Raw genomic sequence first — 16,546 nt, 5'->3', positions numbered from 1 at the left:
ATATTATCCATTTATCACAACCACTTTTAATTGTATAGTCTTACACAGTACTTTATTGTATTGATTGTAATTTGCAATTTTAGTGTATAAGTTTAAAAAAAGCAGCCATTGCTTTTGGTACTCTTTGTCCGCGCGTACAGCGTCGACGTGCCTTACAGGATGCGCTGAGCGTTTAAATATTAAAATAATAGACTAGTTCGTAAAACCGTATTTATGCCATTAAATTCATAACACAAAATATATTCACTAAAAATTAAATAAAATGATGATTTCCAAACAATGTCATTCATTAATTTATGTTATATTTATATTTTTTTATTTGGTAACAAAGTTACTTTGCAAAACGTCCTTGACAGCATAGACTAAAACCCCGTTAAAACAGTTTACTTGTCATTATTAATAAATGCGATTTCTTTTAGCTGGAAGAGCCGTTCCAGCCGCCAAACACGCATCCTGACGTGTTACGGCACCAATACCATCACATGGCGTGAAAGATACGTCGGCGACCAACCACGTTGCAATGAGAACTAAAAAAAAAAAAGACTGATCATAGGCCATACTTAGGAGAAGCTAGAGAGCGAGTGAGCGAAAGAAAATGATGAAAATAAAATCGAAAAACCAAACCGGCGCCGTCACGGATTTTAACAAAACTATTGTACAAAGGAACTGACCAGGAGCCCCATCCCGCCCCTAAAAACAGACTGATTTTCCTAGTGAACTTTTGAATCCCCTTTATATTGTTGTTATTCTATGTTATACACGTAACCTGCGTAGATACAGTACATACATTATTAGATGTCAGTGATGATAAGGTGGCGATACAGGGTTTTTGGTTTCGTGTTTTTTAAGTGGTTCTTGGTTCTTATATTAATTAGTGCCAAACGAATTTTAAGAAACTAGTGCGATAGCTATTCGAGAATTTTTTTCTGTTTGAATTTCCAGATATTTCGTTGAGTTTGTGACGAGTTATGCCCTTACAATTTATACAGGATAACACTATCTAGTGTTACCAGTTTGACTAGTGATACCCATAAATTTAATGCAACAAGAATTCTTGTTGCATTAAATTTATTAAAAAAGCAATGTTTTCAGCTTGATTCCATGGTCACCATTTGGAAATTACGAGATCGACTAAATTCGGTTATTTTCTCGCAGTTATTAAAATGCTATTTTTAAAACTTTGAAATTAGTGATTTCAAAAATGCGGAAATTTTTAAAGTTATAATAAAAATGTTATTAATCTATCTAAAAGCCGAATATGGCGTCCATAAGAGCGAAACGTCGAATCAGAAATCACTGACATGCATCTAGTGAAAATAGTGAGGTAAATGTGCAATCAATTTATAATTTGTTTTAAAATGGAGCCAGGAATTTAAAAAAAAACGATTTTCCTTAATTTCGATTTTTTCCGCAGACTTTCAGAACTACTTGAAATTTTTAAAATTTTAAAACAGCAGACCTCCTACCCCTTACAAGACCTTACCGAGATAAAAAAAAATTGAGTTTGGGGTTGGTTTGGTATTTTACGCCGATAAAGTTGGGTCAAAAGGTAGGGAAAATTATTTTAAAAAATATTCGAAAGGGTTAAGGGAGGGATTTAGGGAGTACACAATTGTGTGTCTAGGGAGTCAACATTAGAAATGTGTGAAATAAAATGTATTACTTTGTATGGAATGAAATAAAACAGTTTTTATCTTTGGTTAAACAAAGAAAAACATTACATTTTAGGCAACGCATTCTGGACCGACTTTTGCACCCTTTTAACCTGCATTTAACTGGGTTCTTCATTTCTTCATTCTTTGGCCAGTGTTCAAAACCATCAAAGCGTTTGTTTGCACAGGGCAAACTGGAAGGCATTCTTCTCTTTTTTATTTCATTTCCTTCAACGCTAGTCTTTTCCTCTATATTTTCTTGGCATTCTGTTTCCTCCAATACACGCTTCTTAGTACCGGCAATCACATATTCCCCAAGATTAAGTCTAAATTCCAAAAGATCCATAATATCTTTGCTTCGAAGGTTTTGACTATAACAATCCCTTCGATACTCCATCCAGCTGTTTACTATTGCTAAGTGCAACAAATGTAGGAAGCCTTTAAGAGTTCATTTCCGGGTTCGAAAGAAAGATCGATAGTACTCCATCATTTGGTCGCAAACATCTACACCACCCATGTTTTCGTTGTATGATTTAACAACACCTGGGCATGCTATGCCTCAGTGGCGGCTCGTGACAGTTCAGGGAGGTAGGGCCAAACCTTGATCTAATTTTATCATGACCGAATGAGCGATCGAAATTATTACATTTTATTATCAAAATATAACGCAATAAGTTTTCTATTTTTTTTTTGTAGATAAAAATATACATTTTAAAAATTTTGAAATTTAAGGAAATGAACTTACAAAAACTACATGGAAATGTCAATACTTCAGGTCACAGGCAACATACAGTTTTCCATATTTACAGTAAGGTACACAAATAAGTAATTTTATTGTTTTTAATAACTCAAAAAAATTTTTCTATATTTAAATCGAGCGCCCTAACTCCTTTATTTCTACTTTTTGTTCCAATGATAAAGTGGAAAATGGATTTGCATTTAAAAAACTAATTTTATTCATTGTTTTTAATATTCAACAAAAATAAAAAACACCAACAAAGCCGAAAACGCCAGCCAAATAAAATAAAAGGTCTCTACGGAACCGCGAACGTCCGATGAATAATCAAAATTCAAAACAAACAATATCACGCACGTTTTGCTAGAAAAGATTCTATTGGTTTGGAGCCCGGCCCAAAATTATTTAATTTGCCGTAGCTTTACCACATTGTTTCAAGGACATTTGCTGTGATTATTTGATGTAACACGCATCGATACGGGGCCTGACGCGACAACTACGTCTTCGATTTCGCATTAGCGAAATTTGCGGAATCTTGCACTGGCTGCGTTCCAGTATTTTAATTTTATAATTGGTATTAAATATTAATATACAGATATTTTTTTGGACTGAAGTAAAATTTAAAAAATAAATAATTTTTTTAATTTTCAACGTTTATTAGGTAGAGCCATGGCACTGTGGCTCTACCCCAAAAGCCGCCACTTTTCTCCACCCGAATTAAACATTTTTTGATCCTTATAACACTAGTAAATAAGAAAATCACAATTGTGACATCGGGTAGCGTAAGGGCTACCATTTCTAAGATTCCACCGATCGAATTTGGTATACGTTATGTCTGTCTCTATTTACTTTTTTATGCGAACATTTTTGCCGAAAGTTTTTATAGTGTGGGTTTAAACGTAAATTTGCCGCGAATTTTCTCTTATTAAAATTCGTTTCTCACTAATTTACTATAGACTCAAGCTTATGGTATTGTAAAAAAGTCGATGTTAGTAAGGGGCATTTGTGCAACGTGTTATTTATCAGTAGAACCTTATCAGAAAAAGTGTTAAAAAGTCACGTATTTGATCATTTTATTAAAAAAAAATGTTCTTTTCCACCATGAGATGTCACGAATTATGGTGACAATCTCTAATTGCTTTATCGTTACATCGATTAATATTATTTTTAAATTTTCCCCATTTTCTTGAATCTAATTATTATAAGAAATTATGGTCTGTTTTTTCAATGCGGCAAAAATGTTTTTCGTCCTTGATGGATCAATCACGTTTAGAATTTGCCGGTTATCTTGTAATCTTAACGGCATTCAAATTGGCAGTGATTTTTCTATAATTTTGCATAATATTTATTATCATAATTTAAAGAATTAAAATGGCTTGTGCTATTTACCGGAAGGTGCTTGGACTCAAAATATGTTCTCTATGATTATTTTAAATTATACAAATATTAATTATAGAGCTCTAAAAAAATATTTAAAAATTTGTAAGTTTAAAAATTGTGGAGAATATTTTCCAGTTCATCATACTCGAGCAAATAGTTTAGTCACATACTATAAATTAAGACAGAAAAAGCGTAAGATCAAAAATTAAAAAGACATTAGCATGCCAGAAAAGTGATATTTGCATATTTTGATATAATTATTGTATGGCAAAATTTATTTTAAGAAATTGGTGGATTTCATATTTTTTTGATATTGTAAGAAATTAATGACAATAAATGAATTTTTGATGACAAGGCAAGCAAAACTGCAATATTATAATTTCTTAATGAAAAATGTGCATAAAAAGTGCTATATATTTTCCTAAATAAGCTACAAGCTAAAATAAATAAATGCCCAAAAAGAAACCCAAACAAAGCGAAAAAAATACCGAAAATTGCCAATAAATATGATTTATAAAAAAATGAAGAAAAGAGAAAACTATACCCTCGAGTGTAATATGGTTTGGCAGCACAGTTGTATATACATTTAAAATAAATTTATTTTTATTTATTGGTAATAAAACCTCTGAGAAATTAGGATCTTAAAAATTGGAAAAATCCAGCAGTTTCTCAAACAAATCGTAAGAAAATTAAAAATTGGAAAAATCTACTTAGAAAATATGGCCCCCTAAGAATAAACATAAAAAGATAACATGTATAGCAGATGTGTTTATTTGTAAGCTTTTCTTTATTTAATTAACACTTTTTCTGATTATCATTGTGCGGATTAATGAAAAACGAAGTCAACCACTTAAAAATCAAAATGGTTTTGTTGATAAAATAAGAAAAGTTATGTACCAAAACTGAATAGATGTAAGTTTTAATGAATGTAACAGCTCTAAAAATGAGAAAGTACAATATTTATATAGTACCTAATAATCATACAGGGTGGGCTACAATGATAGATTTTCTTATTTTATTATGCAGGTTTAGATTATTTTGTCTGAATTAGTATAGAATAAACTAACCACTCTTACCAGTACCTATAGATAAATAACGTTAGTGTAAAAACAGGGTAACCTTTTTCATATTTTTACACGGACAGAATTAAATTACCCTTTAATAACAAATTACAGTTAGAATTACTTTAAGCAGCTGGAACACTAAAGATATTTCCTTACCAAGACCATAAAGAATGATAATTTGTAAATAGCAAATATCCGTAGAAGTTAAGTTACTTTTTATGTTGTGTTTGGACTAGATATATGTACATTTATTAGTTATTGGCTAATACGTGGCCAGGTGTCTTTATTAATAAGTCCATTTAATTCCAAAAAAACATCCGACGGTTGTTATTTTTAAAATGGTTACATGATTATTCATTTGGCATTTATGCGGACTATTTGATTAGTTAAATTAGAACTTAACTTTAACACTTCTTCGTTTGAAATGGAGCTAGAGCAGGCTGAAGGTTCAATATTCAGTTTATTCAAAGAATTACTTAGTTCATTGATCAAAAGCCATGAGTGGAAAGACTTGGTGGTGAAACCAGTACCAAAATCTGACTCCTCACGAAACTGGTCTATTCTGTACCAATCTCCAAGATGTAGTTGTCCCGGATTGTAGGAATTGCACACTTAACGATAGTCTTAGCAAGCACTACGGTATATCGGAAAATACTCTCGACTGTTTTTTTGGAAATGCCAATTGATCGACAAAACGAAAAAATCAATTTTTGAATTTTTGGCAAATCCTACCGACTGCGCCAATTAAAAATCGGTTTCCCAAAATTTTGTTTTTAAAAAAACTTTTAATTAAATATATAAAATAATAAAGTACAATACGTAAGTTTCTCATCAATAGCCAAGCTCCAACTAACTCGTAAAAGGCATAAACAAAAGTTATAATATAAAATAATTGCTAACTTGTAATTTTTTCTGTTAGATCTGGAACCGGTAGTTTCGGTAATTTATTTTTTGTGATATCGCTCATTCGAAAGAATAACGACTCAAGTCAAAATAACAAATTATTCAGGAGAGGCATTTAAAAAAAAAATTCAATACAATTTTTTAATATTTTAACTAAATAAATTGTATTCTATAAGCAAAAATTTTTAAAAATTATACATTTAGCAATTCTTTGGCAAAAGGTGATGCCAATATTCCAAAACTTTATACAAAACAGTGTTTTTTTTTTTTTACTTTGTTTCGACTTATGACACTGTTTCTTATAAACACGTATCCCTTTTTTAAAATAAAATGTATGGAAAACATTAAAATAAAAGACGATTTCGTTCCTAAAACTTTAATTTTTTATCTTAAAAGAACTGCTGTATTGCACAAAACATAAACACAAAACACAAGTACGTACATAATTATGTAAAATAAACACATAAAAGTTTATAAACTTAAGATTAATTACAGAAAACATGAAACTTAAAATTAATAAGGAAAAAAAAACACTGAAACTTATAACAGCAAGATATTAATAAGTTTACCTAAAGGTTATTATAGTAACTTTTATAAATTTTAGGAATAGCAGAACCTTTATTGGTGTTTTCATTAAATAATGAAAGTAGGTTTTTTTTTTATTATCGCTTATTCCAATTTTATTTTGATAAGCTAATAATAACCCATTGATTGGCCCTGTTATTCTTCCTCTTATGGTCTTAGGCTTTTCTATATCTACGTCGTCAAAGTTTTCTTGTTCAAAACACATTTTATAGAAAATCTTATCTGGATTATTTTTTTGCACTTTTAAAACTTAAGTACATCGGAAATTTTAGATGGTAAGTTAGTTCCTATGCCTACAGAGTTAGCCAAAGCTTTACAGTCATAGAAATCGCTGTATGACATTTCTTGAACTTGGTAAGGTTCTCCGGTCTTTTTCGCAGTTCTGATTAACGTCACATATTGTTCTGGAACGTAAATTGGGCCAGATTTCAAAACACTTCATGTTTTTTTCAATTAAAGCATGGGCGTTATCACATGCATTTTGAGAGTGTCCGGAAATTAAGTATTTATGAATAATACTATTAATTTTTGATAAGTGTGTAACCGCATAAATGTAAATTGAAACAAAAAACCTGTTTTTCTGTTGTCCAGCACAGTTATCGGAGTAAAATATTAAGTCTCTATCGCTATTAAAAGTTTCATTCAAATGTTTTAAATAATTGAAGACACACGTACCTATCTCATTGGCTCCTCTATGACCTTGTGCCTCATGCCACACGTAACATAAAACTGCTTTTGTTTTCATGTCAGAAATTGTAAAATTAAATACATTTAACTTGGGCACGTAATAGAAAGAGGATGCATTACCTTTCGGGCAAAGTAATACTGCCTGGAGATCATAGGCAGCTACAAAAGCTAATGACTCTCTGTCAGCCTCTTTTTCGATCCGCGAAAATTCTTTTTGATTTAAATGTTCTTCATATTTGTCCTTTAGTCTTTGTTTATCGCTATCACATCCATTTTCAAAAGCGACGCATAACTGGCATTGGTCCTTTTTAGGTATAAAAAAGGAAATGTTGTATTCTTCAATAAATATTTTGTAATACATAACATAATTTGATGCTGTTTTTTTCGCTTCCTCGCGTTTTTTCTTATAATCACGATGTAAATCAGCGACTGTTAAGCCACCCTCGATAAATTCTTTATTAGTATTGGATCGGCGATAATGGCTAGGTATTCTAGGAACTGAATATGTTGATGTATGCTCTGCTTTATTTCCTCATCTAATTTAAAGTGGCTGGCATGTTTTCCGCGTAGGTCACTTTTAATAAATTGTGGATGCTCAGGATTCCTTTTACTGATAACAGTTCTGATTGGACGATCATTGATTGATAAAGAGTTCTTAAAAAATATTTTGCAAACTCGAATTCTTTTATCCTTGACCTCAAAGTGAAAAGCGTTATTTGGTTTACGATTACTACCTTCTCTAACGTATCTGTATCGGGGAAGAATAACTGTCGTACTTGCGCTAAGAAAATCACGCTGTCTTTGAAGACTATTTAATTTCCAATATTTTCCAAAAATATTTAGACGCTGCTCCTCAGTAAATTTAGTAAAACACTTAAGTTTGCACTTTTTATCACATGGTGGTTGTATATGCCTTTCTAAAAAGATCTTTTTTGTCTTGGCATTTCTATACTCTTTACCTGTATTTCTAAGACGCTTAGCTGCAATCTTTCTTTTCCTGCTCTTTTTCTGAATATCATCTGGTTTCACATTTTCTTCTTCAGAGGAAGAGTCAGAAACTGAGGATGCACTTCAAGTACTACAACTCGAAGATGATGAAGATGACTAGTTAACATAATCTGTATCTTTAACTGAGTCATCGGAATCTTCAATATATTCAAGAAACTCTTGTTGTCGACCTGTACTTGGACCTTCATACTGGCTTGCATTTTTGCAGTCATTTATATTGTCCCGGTTTGAAATTTGTTGAGAATGGTTCAGTTCCTGTTGGTTTTCCTGGATATCTAAAAACAAATTTGTTTGTAGCATTACGTTAAAATAACATGGAATCTTTAGCTTTATTAATGATGTTACTTGTTACTTACCATTCTCATTTGTCTTCCATTCTAAAATGTCAGTACCTGGCGTAGTAGTAACATCTTTTAATGCAGGATCAATACCAGGGGTATTAACAGAAGTAGGAACATCGGTACTGCACTCGCCTGTAATTTTGAATGTGTTTAGAAAAGCGCCAATTTAGTTTTTAATAAATTTAAATACATTTTTTGGATGTGTTATTGGTTTGTAAGTAATTTTTCAGAAGTCGAATTTAAATTGTTTCGATATTCAAATTAACTATTTTATTTAATATAATAAAAGTAATATACATTTTTTATAATTATTACCTCGGAGATTATTAACTTCATCCCGGAGCAATCGTAACTCTCCTATGTCTTCTCCGTGAGTAATCATGCTCACCATCCGTAATGTCCGATTTTTGCACAGCCTGTTATCGAAAAATCTAAATAAGAAAAGCAACATTAAAATTTTTAAGTTGGTGTAAAATGTTGTATAATAAGTTGGAGTTTTTTTCATAAATAATCTAAATTATAATAAATTTTGAGTTGTGTCATTATTCTTTCGAATAAGCGATATTTCGACAAATGATTGAGGCCGATGTTCATATTTAGTCGACGTTTCGAGCTCTATGAGGTAATTTTCATGTCAAAAAAATAATAAACAAATACGTTTAAGGAATACCGTAAAGTCTCCTAATGATGAAACGTGAGTTTCATAATTAATCTCTTATCTATAAAAAACGAATACACATACTTACTACTGGGAAATACAGAACTATGTCAATATTCTATTCTAACTATTTAAATCCTAACAGCATATCTGTATTAAAAAACGACATAACATACTGATCAAAGTCATACCCTGAGTGGACGACTTTGATAGGTCACGCGTAAATGCATTTAAATGTGTGTCTCACACCTAAATCAATCAATCTAGCACATTTTCTAAACTGACTAAGAAATGTTTATTAGGACATAATCAAACACGTCAAACTGGAAACATTTTAATCTGAGTGAACTGATTTAAGTCCGGCAATTATGGTAATTTTCCTTAGCTATGCAACATATTTAAACCATACTTTCAAGTACTTTACTAAAACAAAAGTGTCTGGAACTAAGAGATCCAGTATAAGCTTTAAATAGCTTATGACTTGTTCCACTGTGTCTTCTACGGGAGTATTATCATCTTCAAAGTCTGTCAAATATACCGGAGTACCGTGAGCTTCATCTTTTTTCCCGGTTCAGTAGTTAACCTTTTTTTTTACGTGATGCTTGTTCCAAATCGTTACCATAACGCTTCCCTTTAAAAAACTGTGTTTAAACATCATTCTGCTCTTAAGTGGGATCATTGTCATCGGAATTTTTTTTAAAACCTTTTGAGAATTGAATGGTTACATGCTTACTACCAGCTGAAACTAAAACTTATTTATTAGATTACGTTTTATAGATGAAATTTCGTTTTTGTGCAAAAACTGGATAATGTATGGCGACTGATGCTTTTTGAATGGTTCGAGATCCTAATATATGCTGATTTCGATAATAACACTAGCGGGTGCCTTACTTATGTTTGCTTCTAACCTAATCCTTGTAAATTATTTTGAAATCTTCTACTTTTCTATCAGATTAATCCAAAAAGGGGTTTGCAAACATTCTCAATTCTAACATAGACTCCAGTCGGGAGTCTATGTTACACATATTTTTATAAATATTTTTCTTTTTGATAAGTATACAAATAGAAGAACAGGAAAGTAAAACGTAGAGTACAGAACAGGTAACTAAAGTAGATATGCCAAATTTGTAGTACGATATAAGAGCATTAAAAATAAACTTACATAGAAATATAAAATGAAGATCAATGTCACTCCACTTTAAAGTATGTGTTAAACAACTTTTTGGTTAGAATTTCCTTTCACATGGTATACATTAAGGACGCTGATCTTTGCGCTTCTCAAATAAGGTGACGCGTATGCAAATTGAACGATAACTGGGTTCCCCAAATAGCCCCCCTCAGCGGTATTATTCAGTGTTAAGTGTACCTCCCTATGATTGGCTACTCTGCACGTGGCAATATTCTAATTATTATTACTGTTTCGCAAACAACAATTGTCAAAAGGTGGGTCAAGCCAATCAGAGTGAGGTATACTTGTGACCAACAGCGAGAATTTGCTGATCATGCATTTTTGCATACGCACGCTATGCATACAGAGCAGCCTCCTTATGTATAGTCTCCTTGGAATACATGCAATGACGTTATTTTTTTTCTTTTTATTCCTGCACTCAATTAATTTATATACCGGATGTTAACGATATTACTAGTCGAGCGGTAACTCCGTCAAAAAAAAAATTAAATAAATTTAAAGTTTGGTGATGTTTTATGGTTTGTAGGTATATTTAAAAAACTTACATCTATTTTAACCATAAATATCATCTAATTTTTCGTTGGCACTCGATAGTCCGTATGATGGTTTCATGCTTGTCTAGGAACGTTTTGTTTTTGTCCTACAATCATACGCGAAAAAAAGACTCAATGGCCTTACAGCTTGGTTCTTAGAAGGTAAATTAAATGAGAAAATTTAATCATGTTTTTTTTATGTCTCGAGAATTTTATTATGAATTTTTCTGTGCGAAACATGAAAACTTTCATTATTATTTTTAAAAATATGTAATTACTTGCGGTATATCTAGACCAAACACATACCTGAATGTAAAACTTTCTCATTTTTAATAAACGGAGCTCTGTCCCACTGACGTTAGTTACTACAGCAAACCACGTTTGAAAACTTTATAGTTTTATTATTTTTTTCTTAGATTGTAAGGCATATTATACACAATTATTAATATTTGTGAAAATGTACAGGTTTTTATTACTCCGGAACTGATGCATATTTGTTACATACTGTAATTATTAAATAAGCGTTAAACGATAGGAACTCCTGTGATTGTAAAAAATAAGAGTTTTCGTGCGGGATCTCGAGCTTCAATTTGGACAGTTTTCTGACATTTTAATTTATTTTCAAATGCAGTTTTAAGAAAAGTATACGGGGTTGTCAAATTAGAGTCTCATCAACTGTAGTGGGTCGATTATGATCTTAAAGTTTTTTCCTTCAGATATAATTTAAACTCAAAATCTACCGTTACTATTCTTTTGATAGGAATCAAAAAAAAATTCAGATTAAATTACATTTTTCGAACCAATTTTGAAAATTTCTTTTTTGTCATTTTGTGGTTAACACATACCATCAAAATTACCTATTTACTTGGTTTTGAGATATCGTGATCTGAGAACTTGTTTGTTTTGTAGTTTTGAGGTTATGTTCTACTTTTAAAGTTAAAAATTCCTATATTTTGAAATCTTGATATGATCCCATAGTTGATTTCTAAAAGTTATGGGAAATTACACTAAAATTTTAAAGCTTCTATCTAGTTTAATGTGATTTTTTAGATGAAAATTTACAAACTCGTACAATACAAAGCAAAAATAGTTCATTTTTTTAGAATTAGGGAATCCTGTCTTATATTGGAAAATGGATCAAAAACAAACATAAAAATAAGCTAAGGTTTTGGATACTTTTTAGCTATTCCTTACATTGCTATGAAAAATTTCTTTTATCTAATTAAGCGACCTCAAAAGGCCACTAGTATGATAGTATAAAAAATAAATTATTCCCAAACCATATTCTTAAAATCCGTGGGTGCTTCCACATCAAATTTGATGGTAAAAAATTAATGTAAACGTAGATCTTCGCTTAATTCGTTCTTAAATTGCAGTCAATAAAAAGAGTTTTAATTGAAACGATTTACTAAAACCTAAAAAAGTTATTACAGTGACGGCGCATGAGGTTACCTAATTAACATAACACTTAGTGCATGCTCAAAAGATTTATCTCTTAAATTTTAACAAATGAACCAATTTTCATTAAAACTTTAACATCTTGAATTCGAAAAAGAAAAAAAATTACGATATATATAAGCCAGCACTTTTCTTAATAAAAACATTTTTTTCTCAAAATTTGCTAGGTAGTAAAATAGGCCATTTTAAGCTCGATACCCCAACAACCCTTGTTAAATGTGTTGGAAAAAGTCCGATTGTCGTAGGCGATCGATTGGCTCATGTTCAACATTATTTTTGATTTAAATTGAATTTATATAATTTTGTAATAATTTTCTAGGAAAATATTAACTGGTAGTCTTTGAAGTTTAAAGTTTGGATATACTGAACTTATGCATTTTTAAACTAACAAGACTACTTAAAAAAAAGACTTTTGGATTGGGTATTTTGATATCAGGTTACTTGAAATGTGCCAAGTGTACAGGGTGTTACATAATTCAATACAAATATTTTAAGAGCTTATTATTGGAATCAAAATATGACTAACTTCCCTATAAACATATGTCCTAATATCTAACCTCTTAGAGCTACAGCCCGTGAAACTTGCTTGAAGAATATCGATTGAACTGTGACTACAGTGGCTCGAATATTACGCTCTTAAAATATTTGTAGAACTGAATTTTTGTCATACAAGTCTAAAGCTTCACCTTAATAATTTATTCTATACTTTCTTAAATAAGTAAAAAAAAACATAGAAAAAAATACTTGTTACATTTTAACTATCCTATTTTCAAAAAAAATAATAATTAAGAATAGAGTGTTAAAGAATTGTGTTAAAACGCAATTGAAAAATGTTGTTTTGTTTGTTGATCTGTTGGCTTAGGAAGCGTGTCAGCTGGTCAAATACATTTTTTAAAATCTTATAAGAATATTTAAAACAAAAATTAAACACATATTTTATTTTAAATCATATACGGTGCTTAGTTGGTACAAGGAGAGATATGCATATTGTAATAATGTTGAAAATATATTTGTAAATAAAATAATTTTTGTTGTAAGTATTTTTGTAAAAAATAAAATGTAGACATCCTGGTTTGTGAGAAAAACGAGTTGCTACTCGCTTAAAATGAGTGAGTGGAATTCGCACCAATAGATAAGTATATTAAAATAAAGTGTATAAATCACAATATTTGTTTAAATAAAAGTCGTTTTTATTATTATTCTGAGATTTTATTTTGGGATATAGACAGGCGTTTGGTCTTTGGAGCTATGGCACTAGTCTTAATATTGTCCGTTGTCCTTTTTTGCACTTTTTTTCCACTTTGTCATCAATTTTATATTTACCGTAAAAGAATCTTCTAAATGTTCATCTTACTCATATTTGAGGCGTGTCATAACAAAAGCAGCAATCTCCCACGCAGCATAAGTCTGGCAATCGGTGAAAAATGATTTAGATATACGAAAACGTATTTTTTCAAAATATAAATATGTAGTTTGTTAGTAAATGTCCTTCCTAGTATAAATATATTCTAAAAATATCTTAAAATCAATACCATAATTTAAAAATAAAAATTGGAGATTGTTGACTTTGATATAAACATTCGGATATTGTTAGTTTTGTTGTCACTTATTACGGAGATTACTGATTTTACTACGGAACACAGTATTAAAACTACTCAAGACATTTTTGACATTTTTTATTTATTGAACATCATTACTAAAATAACATTTTTAACACATCACTTAATAATTAGGAATGTTATTAATTAAGATTAAAGTTCAAACAACGAATACGAGGAAGTCTTCAAATGGTCCACACAGATCGGATTCTTCGTCTTCTGGACCCAGATTATTCCGTTCAAAAAATTTCTTGAAATAAACTAATTCAACATTCAGCTCCCACTGTTCTCCAAAGTGCTTTAGTAACAACTTTTTGACATCATTAGCCTTTTCCTCTTTGACTTTCACTCCATATTTTCGTATTACGGCTGATTGAAAATTTTCCAAAAGTCTATTCTTTTTTGTTATTGATTTAAATCAACTCATGTTGTGCCTATACACAGGTTCTCCTCTTACTAAAATATCGTTTTTTCTTGTGCTTTTTCGTATGAAGAATCTTTTGCACTCTGTTATCTTAAAGTGTAAAAAACTTGTGGATTTTAAAACAGTTTCAGCTGCTGCCTTAAAATCTGCAACGACGCAGTCACTACCAAGCTCTATGATAGTCCCATGTTCAGATATGATGTCTTTATACTGATCTGGATTTACAATATTTTCGAAAGTTTTGATTTTCTTCTCGATATTGCTGAAGACTCGGTCTGGTGGAATAATAGAGTGCCCTGTAATTGGAAACACAAGCTCTATTGTTTACTTCCCTGTGTGATTGTAAAATTATAAAGGTATGACTGACGGCTGTAGTAACAACTCGGATCAGGTATTTTTGGAAGGAGTGCATTTTTTTCACAGTCAAAGCAAAAAGTAATAAGGTCATCCCTCTTCTCTTGTACCAGATCAAAAAATGTTTTAGCTCTGTATTTATGAACTTGTTTCTCAGCCATAAGCTTCGACTTTTTATTTACATCTGTTTCACTCTTAATTTTTAAACTTAATTGTATGCACGTAGAACATGCGTCGGTAACAGGATGCCCAAAACCTAAATTGAATTTAGTGCTAAATATTTTCCAAAAATACGTACGCTTGACTTTAAGCTCAGGGGCAGCCTGGTTATTATACAATCTAATTAATTTATTAATATTTAGATCCGAGCTTAAGTACTGCCGCATAGAGGAAGACCGACAGTAAACTAAATACTACAAAATATTTTGTATGGCATTGATTCCTTGAGTGCATTTCATTTTTAAGACAACGTCTTTTTATGTTTAACACTTGTGTGTACTTCAAAATTAAGGCATCTTGTTTTAACTTATCATAAGTAGAATAAAATTTTTCATGAAAAGCTTTTAAGTCCCTCATAGTAAGTTTCTGACATTGAAGAGCCCCAGAATGATGACTACATTGTGGAGCTACTGGAAGCTTGGAAGGCATGTATCTATAACAAAAAGAAACACCTTTAAATAATTTAAAAACATATGTTTCCGAAGCACTGTTTTAGTGACATAACAATAAATTATTAACATCGATAATGCTTGCTAACGGGGTTATCAATTTTATTACTAAAGTTATAGAAATATTCAATGTTTCCTACCTTGCCTTTTTTTGTGCATTCCGGGTTCATTTCTCAGGATTTGAACGCCGCCTTCTAGCTTTTGATTGTTTAACTTCTAATGGATGTTCCATTTTAAACAACTTTCCGCGAATATCGCAAACCAAATTATAACCAACTACACTGTTTTAAATTAATTCAAATAATAATTATGTCTGAAAGCAACAAATCTATTTTTAAATGTAAACAGCAGGAAATAAACATCATCGAAACAAACACATTATTTTGCAAACTGTGTTCTATTTCTACTTCACTACTATTTGAATATGACGGAAATGTTACTCCAACAGGGGATGGTGTAGGGGTTGGTACGTACTAATTTTGAGACGTTGATGAGCTCGTAGATGAAAAACTTCTTAAGTTGCAAGAGTTTTGGCATTTATCTGAATTTTCAGATAATTGATTTCTTAATCCTTTTAATAGTGCAGAATTTATTATGAACGCTGCATATAGTGCTTGATCGGGTTGCAATCTTTGTAATTTTTTGGCAATATTACAACCTATGGCATCAAATTCACTCATATTTTTTTGGGATGTCAATGCCGTTGTGCAGACTTTCATAAATTCATGCTGGGTCTCCTCAATTGTCCTTTTATTTATTGGTTTTTTAATAACGGGTTTGGGCAAGTTTCTAACGAAATTGCCTTCATTTTCTTCTCCCTATATATATATATTTTTTAGTTTCCCTCGACGGAGGAAGAATGGATGCTTATTGCAAAAGGATTTTACGAAAAATGGCAGTTTGTAAACTGTGATGGTGCACTAGATGGGAACCACATTCGTATGGTACCGCCAGCCCATAGTGGAGCGATGTATTACAATTATAAACATTTTTACAGTATCATTCTGCCTTATATCATCTTCTTGCCTTGGTAAACAGTAATTACGAATTTATTATCTTAAAACCTTATGCTCAAAGAGAATTAGACAAGGAAAAACGAATTTTTAACTACAGATTGTCGCAAGCCAGAAATGTAGTGGAAAATGCATTTGGAATAATTGCTTCTAGATTTCAGATATTCCATAGACCTATTGATATGAAACATGAAAATATTTGTTATGTTGTTCTGGCCATTTGTGCCTTGCATAATTTTCTTCGTAATCGCTCCACTTCATGTTAGTGCAACAACTTTTGATAGGAGAGACAGAT

At 31.1% G+C, this 16,546-nt stretch overlaps 1 protein-coding gene across 4 annotated transcripts in view; it reads left to right on the top strand.

The window, feature by feature from the left end:
• Positions 1-13,393, top strand: part of LOC126739999 (neuronal PAS domain-containing protein 2-like) — a 198,408-nt gene extending 185,015 nt beyond the window's left edge. For all 4 annotated transcript variants that reach the window (XM_050445850.1, XM_050445849.1, XM_050445847.1 and 1 more), the window contains one exon: positions 420-13,393. In XM_050445850.1, the coding sequence (XP_050301807.1) occupies positions 420-491 (72 nt within the window). In that variant the 3' untranslated portion in view covers positions 492-13,393. The remainder of the gene's footprint in view (positions 1-419) is intronic.
• The last annotated feature ends 3,153 nt before the right edge of the window (positions 13,394-16,546 follow it).

Source organism: Anthonomus grandis, chromosome 8, assembly GCF_022605725.1.
Source record: "Anthonomus grandis grandis chromosome 8, icAntGran1.3, whole genome shotgun sequence".
Lineage (NCBI taxonomy): Eukaryota > Metazoa > Arthropoda > Insecta > Coleoptera > Curculionidae > Anthonomus > Anthonomus grandis.
Note: the sequence above shows the minus strand (reverse complement) of the source record. Positions and strands in the feature narration are given on the sequence as shown.